Source organism: Henckelia pumila, chromosome 2 (assembly GCF_033568475.1).
Source record: "Henckelia pumila isolate YLH828 chromosome 2, ASM3356847v2, whole genome shotgun sequence".
Taxonomy (NCBI): Eukaryota; Viridiplantae; Streptophyta; class Magnoliopsida; order Lamiales; family Gesneriaceae; genus Henckelia; species Henckelia pumila.
In genome coordinates this window covers 196,833,324-196,840,874 of record NC_133121.1, presented here as the reverse complement: position 1 = coordinate 196,840,874, position 7,551 = coordinate 196,833,324, and the positions used below count along the sequence as shown (strand labels likewise).

Here is a 7,551-nt window from a genome sequence, read left to right as displayed (position 1 = left end):
TGGCTCTAGGTCAGTTTGCAAGAGATGTTTCGAATGATTTTGAATATAGAATTGAAAACGAAAAATGGCTCTAAAGTAGTGTTTGGGAGAGCTTCTAGAAAGCACTTAAAAACTCTACTAATTATATTTGGTTTGTAACTTGTAAGGTAGTGTACGATAGAGTTTTTATAAAACACTTCTAAACTTTTTCTTAACAAAATTTCAAAATTTTATGAAATTTTGTGAAAGAAAACATTGTCTAAGAAGATGTCTCCGAGTCATTTTTGGTAGAGTTTTAAGGATATTAGATTAATGAGATGCGGAGAGATCCAATGGCATATACCTGTGGTAGAGAGTCAAGAACCAATTTTCTAAAATGCCCCTGCGCCATAACATACCGTGATCATACGTAGATAACAAGAAAGACAATTCAATGCTGTGAACTTCTCCGTAATGCTACGTTTCTACCGATTCTATTGCCGGAATATTCGCCGCCCGCTCCTCCGCCGTGCGTTTTCTTCCCATTTCGAATCCTTCAAGGAAGCCAGCCATGTCCCTCCGCCGCCGCCTGCTATTCTCCAAAATAGCGGTCCCGCCCCCCTCCCCTCCCTGTCGTCGTCCTACTCTTCTTTCTCAAAAACTTCCATCGCCGCCGCCATCTCCGCCACCCTCCTCCTCGCCTCCTACACCCTAAAAACCTCCCAGAATGAGGCCTCGGCGGACCATTGGAAGAGAACGAGATTGATGTACGAGGAACTCGAAATTGCGGTCGAAAGATACAACGAATCGTTCAATAGAGTATTGCACAAGATGAAGCAGACAAGCGTCGCGGCGTCGGTTCTTTGGCAGTCGCTGAGGTCGGTGATGTCTTCCGCGAACCATGAGGTTAGGGCGGGATTCGAGCTACGGGTGGCGGCGCTGTTGGCGGATATTGTGGCGGTGAGCGAGAGCCGGAGGACTGCCATAGTTGGTGCCGGAGGCGGAGCTGTTATTGATTGGTTGTTGGAAACTGTGGCGGTGTCCAAGGAGGGTAATGGGACACAGTCTGAAGCCGCTAGGGCATTGGCGTACTTGATTGCGGATCCAAATGTGTGCCAGGAGGTTTTTGCACGGCCTCATGTTGTTCCTCATTTGTTGAAATTTATTTTCTCTGCTCAACCTCGGCGATCAAAGAAAGTAAGCGGTTGTGTTTTGTGTATTTCATTGTGTTTTTCAAGTTTTATATTATACATGTGTTTCTATTCTTTCAAGTATACTTAGATGTATGTTTGGGCATTTTGTGGTAGATGATCCTGCAATGTGCTTATGATGCAAAATATTTGACCTTTCTGATTTGTAGCAGCACAATCATTTGGGAACGCAGATGTTTTTTTGTTTCTTTAAAATTTTAGATCCTATTGAAGCATCAGTGTTCAGAAACGTGGAACCTTGAATAGAGAAACTCAGTGCCCATTCTTCTCTTTCTCGTGGAGACACAATTTGAGAACTTAGTTCACTGTTGACGATTCAGTTATGTAAATGATAGATGCGTGTCAAACTGCTCTTTTGTTACAAACTTTACTTCACCTGTCACGGAGATATGGTAGGCTTAGTCAGAGCCCCATCAGTTCTGGGTATTAACTTTGTTGATGTTTGTTTTGTCTATCATTGACAATGTTGGATGGCTTGCACCTAAATTGTGGAGGAATCACAAAGTATCAATTTTTTTGGAGCCTCTTGTTTTTAGTTACGCTTATATACTGTGTTTCTGTGTAACAGCAACCAAGACGTAGTTCATTCGATGTTTCTACTTCTTTGAAAGGTAGGAGTATGCTTGTGGCTGCAATCATGGATGTTGTTACTTCCAACTGTGACAATACGGAGAAGTTAACTTTCAAGCCATTGCTACCAGAGAATGCCGAAACTAGAGATATTGCAGCAGCTATCGAAGTGATTGAGGGAGGTATGCACTGGGATGAGCTGCATGAGGATGAAGATGATAATGATGGTGGAACAGGATTGAAGGGTATCGGAATTAAGGTTCTTGGAGGTACCACAGTTTTGGGATTTTCAGGAGTTAATGGAGTTGCAGAAATGGAACATTCTGATGCCAGTGACCTCAGGACAGTAAAATTGGTGCCAAAGAATCTGTTCTTCAACAAAATAAGTGAAGTCTCTCCTGCACAAGCAAAATTGTCTTCTGCTGTTGTTCCTGGCCTTTGGGATGATTTGCATTCTGAACATGTGGCAGTCCCATTTGCAGCATGGGCACTAGCGAACTGGGCAATGGCTTCTGCAGGAAATAGGTCTCATATTCAAGAACTGGATGGAGATGGGCATGCAGTTATGAGCGCTTTGATGGCACCTGAAAGATCAGTAAGATGGCATGGGAGCTTGGTGGCTCAGTTGCTCTTAGAAGACCAAAATCTACCTCTAAATGATTCCATTTCTGAATGGGGTTCAAGTCTTCTTGCTACTATTTCTCAAGCTAGCAAAACTCAGGACATGCCTTTGGCTCAAGTGGCTTTATCTGCATTATTGGTTTCCATTGAGAGAAGCCCTGAAGCTCAGGAAGTCGTTATGGATAAAGGTCTTCATTTGATGAGGGATGCTGCTAAACAAACGTTGATGCATAAACCTGTCCAAGAATCATTGTCAAAAGCTTTGGAATTATTATGCTCCAGGGAATTGCATATGTCTCTTGAAGAGAGTCAAAAATGGTCAGCAATTTTACTTCCTTGGATATTTGGCAAAGTTTCTTCTGACACAATTCGTTCATCAGCAATAAATATCCTCTCACACATTCTCGAAGATTATGGGCCATCCTCTGTACCAATTTCTCAAGGATGGTTGACTGTTATGCTGACAGATACTCTGAGCTGCAGGAAAGCAACATTAGCAAAGGGAAGCGCGCAGCTTGATACTGATAAAGTGAAGGTCTGTAGATGAATTGTATACTCGAATTAATGATAGCATAGCTTTACATATTCTGTTTTGATTAAAATTGATATGATCAGGTCATTTTGGTCATTCTCATGATTTTATGAATGTCTTCTTCCTTGCAGACTCAAATTGATCTGTCGAATGTTGTATCAGCTACCCAGACTGCAAATCAGTTGGCGAATGCTGTTGTTAACTTAGCAGGAAGGCAACTTGGAACAACCACTGATAGTGACGACATGTTTCCACTAGCTGAGCTTTTCTTCCTTGAACCCTTTGCAGGACCATTTAAGAACCTTAAGAAGGACAAAACACCAAAAATTACTGCTGCAGATTCTGCTTTGGCCACTCTAAAAGGCATCAAAGCTTTAACAGAAATATGTGCTGAAGATCCTGCTTGTCAACGCAGAATAGCTGAGTTCGGAGTGTTGTGCTTACTCAGACGGCTTTTGTTGGAAGATGATTATGAGCAACTAGCTGCAATTGAAGCATATGATGCATCACGAGCTCTGGAGGCACAGGAGCGGTTGCCATCTTCCCCTACTGATTCATCTGTTGATGATGCATATGACCCATCTAATATAAAAGTTCCGGCTACAGCTCACATTCGGAGGCATGCAGCTCGACTGCTTACTGTCCTTTCAGCTCTTCCTGACATCCGGAAAGCAATTGTAGATGATAAATCTTTGTGTAAATGGCTTGAGGAATGTGCTACAGGGAAAATTTCTGGTTGTAATGACCTTAAAATTCAGAGTTATGCCAGGGCAATACTCTTGAATGCTTCTTGTAGTAATCCAGCTTGTTGGTTTTCCGAAAATGAAGATGTTTCTGAAAGTGGTTCTTTGAACAAAAAGGCGTCCTGCCCTCGCTATTCTGACATGATATTCCTAATTAATCCTGAACTGCCTCATTGGAAGTGTATGGAGAAAAGATCGCCAAACTTTGTTGACACATCACCAGCTGATGATGATTCTATTGATACAGAACATAGGTCCCATACCAAATCTTCAGAAGATGAGAAATTCCCTGCTTCTACATCGGGAACGAGAAACTGCTTGGAAATGGAGGTTCCTCCGTTAGATGTTGTTTTTGTCCATGGCCTTCGCGGAGGTCCCTTCAAAACATGGCGGTTATCTGAGGACAAGTCATCGACAAAGTCCGGCCTTGTTGAAAAGATTGACGAAGAGGCTGGGAAACAAGGAACATTTTGGCCAGGGGAATGGCTTGCAGCTGACTTCCCTAATGCCCGCTTGTTTAGCCTCAAATACAAGGTTCAAGTGGTCTTACGTAACTTTCTACTGTGTTTAAACTACTTCAATTTCTTCGATTAATTTCAACAATATGCTACCATCAAAGTTGGGTTATGTAATAATCATACTAAGAAGCTGGACACTTGGATTAATATTTAAGAGATGTTTTGGGGGATTATTGTTTACTTTTTCCATATCTGACTTTTGAGCCAATGATACATGCAGACAAATCTTACTCAATGGTCTGGAGCAAGCCTACCTCTTCAGGTGTGTTTACCTAATGATACAGTGTCTTGATTTGTCTCATCGACCTTGCCTTGTGTAAATAAATGACCACAAATGGTCAGTCCTCAGTGGTACCTAACATATTTTTCTTTAAACCACCACGACTCACAGCTACTTTAACATTATATTTCTACTGGAGACGAAACAAATAAATGCGGTGTGATTGTAGGATATAAACTGACCTGTATATCGGTCATATGGGAATTCAACTTTATATACCCTTCTATGGATTATACCCGGACAATGTTGTGTTATATTTATACTTAGTTCCTTGAGATGACAGCTGACTGAAATGAGTGTTTGGGGCTGTATAAGATATAGAATTGATTTTTAATTTTTTTCATGAGTTCCCTTTCCTCTGTTTCTCTTATTTTTCACTTAATGCTATGTTCTATTTAGATGTTTTGCTCTTTTTCTTTGTTCACGATTTGCAGGAAGTTAGCTCCATGATGTTGGAAAAACTTGTTGCTGCAGGCATTGGGGATCGACCAGTTGTATTTGTAACTCATAGGCAAGCCCCCATCTCGCTCCACACACGATTTCTCTTTGGAAAACTGATGTGCAACTCACTTACGTCTTTTTGGTTCAATATAGACAGTTCTGCTTTAACGAATGGTATTTATGATGTTTATAAATTTTTATGTCTAGAGAACAGCAGAAACATGTCTTGGCTAGGTGGCAACAAAGCACTTAAATAACATAATAGCACAACATAATACCCAGATTAAAATCTCTATTACACAGGACTCTAGATTTGATAGGTGCTTCAATGAATTAAAGAATGTCATTGATATTTGAAAATATGTCAAGGAGATTCAAGAACTTGGGTGTGGAAAAGTTATATTGAACTCCACAACTTAAAGGATGAATAGGAAAATCTTTTCTCTGTTCGCCTGAGATACAGAGTTTGAACCTTTAGAACAGTAGTTTTCCAGGCTTGGTTTGCCCAATTTATTTATTTTTCAGAAATAAAAAACATCTAATTGGAATATTCTTCTTGTTGTTGAGTCTATTTGGTTACACTTCAGTCTCCCAATTGGAGTTGTAACATGATATGACAAGATATCAAAAATGATTTTCGAATATTGCAACCCACATGGCATTTGCTTGCTGATAATTCATATCATAAATTTCTTTCTTTTTGCAGCATGGGAGGGTTGGTGGTCAAGCAGATGTTATTTCAAGCAAGGACAGAAAACAAGGATAATTTTGTCAATAATACCATTGGAATTGTATGTGTTTCTGCTATTGATATAACTGTGTGTGTTCACGTTTCTGCTAGCTAAATTAAGTTTGTGCTAAAAAGTTGCTTGTGCATGAACGTTTCAGGTATTCTACAGTTGCCCACATTTTGGTAGCAAACTTGCAGACATGCCATGGCGTATGGGTCTTGTGTTGCGTCCTGCACCAACTGTTCGTAATCATATTTGCAGTTCTTTAAATATTTCCCGTCTTCCCAAATGTGATTTAAGTTTATCTCCTTGTTGCATAACTAGTAATGTACCAACAGTTTTGAAATGATGTGAATTTGTTTATGCTGTCACCAGATAGGAGAACTAAGAAGTGGATCTCCAAGGTTAGTTGAGCTTAATGATTTTGTCCGTCAACTTCACAAGAAAAGATTGCTTGATGTCCTCAGTTTCTGTGAGGTATTTACCTACCTTTTGTTTGAATCATTAATTCATAAGGCATCATCCATCATTTGTTGATTTGATGTCAATTTACCTTGTTGGAAGACCAAGGTAACTCCAATCGTTGAAGGTTATGGAGGGTGGGCATTTCGAATGGAGATTGTACCCCTGGAATCAGCATATCCTGGATTTGGTGAACTTGTTGTAAGTATTGGCTGTTGTACTTTCACTATTTCCTTTCTCAGTATCAGTTAAACATATTAGATGTATCTTCTCTGACTAGTGTTTGTCATCGCGGAATATGATTGCTTTCATTCTGTTGTTTTACATGTTACATACATCTGAGATTACCCTCATAATAGAGTGTTTTTCATACTTACATTAGTAGGAAGTTGAGTGAACATGCTGATTGTGAGATAGGGAATCTGGGTAGAAGTGTGCAACTTGAGCTCTTCGGAGTGCATGTGAAACTGAGTTTTGCTTCTTTTTTTAATATATATATATATGCTTTTTCTGTGCATCGTTAGAATTTTTATAATTTTACATCACAATTGAATGAAAAACTCAATCAAGATCGCATGACATTCAGAGCATAATCATACAAACTAGCATATCAATGTGTTAAATTTCATATCATATGTTGAACACTGATTTGCAATTTGTTGATCCATTTCAGGTTTTGGATTCAACGGATCATATAAATTCTTGCAAGCCTTTGAGCCGCGATGATCCTTCTTATAAAGACACTTTAGAGTTCATACAAAAACTGAAATCACACTATACTTAGAAAGACACTGTACATAAGTAGAGATGACAGTCAGTTTCTTGGATCATTTTTGTCCGGGTGGTAAGTTTGATTGCTGTTGGAGCCTGGTAAACTGGGGTTTCAACATCTCCATTGTTCACGTGACTTGACATTCATGAATAGGTCATACCATGAGAGCCTAGGTACGAGCTCTTCAACTGAAGGATTACGGTCTCAACGCCTCTGGTATCCACTCTTATTTGGATCATGGTGTTGAACCTTGGAAACTTGGAAATTTTTGTGTATTGATTTTTAGTGCAATTAATAGGTATAGAGACGAAGTAGTCATCTTGCGGTGTATATTGTTGCGACGGTGGCTCTTAGCTAGTGATGTAGCATATTATTTACTCAATTTGTCAATAAAAATGTTGTATCATACGCAGAATGCAGAAAGTATACTTTAGATGAATACGTTTTCTTGTTCCTTTCTGTTTTTTATTTTTTTATTTTTTTCAATATGTTAAGATGTTTTTCAATTAAAAAAGAAAAGAAAACGCCTCTCTTGATATTGCAATATGTTCATTGATATAATATATACAGAAAATAAAAAGAAACGTAACATTTATTTTATTTATTTGGAAAACATACGACAACTTGAATAATAAAATAACATTTAATAAAGTTCAAAACCTCAACTTTCAAAATGTTCCAAAACTACTAATATGCCAAAACGAATACCTTG

At 39.1% G+C, this 7,551-nt stretch overlaps 1 protein-coding gene across 1 annotated transcript; it reads left to right on the top strand.

The window, feature by feature from the left end:
* Window positions 1-363: 363 nt before the first annotated feature.
* Window positions 364-7,272, top strand: LOC140879713 (uncharacterized). Its single transcript, XM_073283567.1, has 10 exons — window positions 364-1,155; window positions 1,738-2,895; window positions 3,024-4,169; window positions 4,374-4,415; window positions 4,868-4,944; window positions 5,581-5,665; window positions 5,763-5,846; window positions 5,981-6,082; window positions 6,170-6,268; window positions 6,741-7,272. Exons 1-10 carry the CDS (start codon window positions 433-435, stop codon window positions 6,849-6,851), a joined length of 3,627 nt encoding a protein of 1,208 aa, XP_073139668.1. The 5' UTR covers window positions 364-432; the 3' UTR covers window positions 6,852-7,272.
* The last annotated feature ends 279 nt before the right edge of the window (window positions 7,273-7,551 follow it).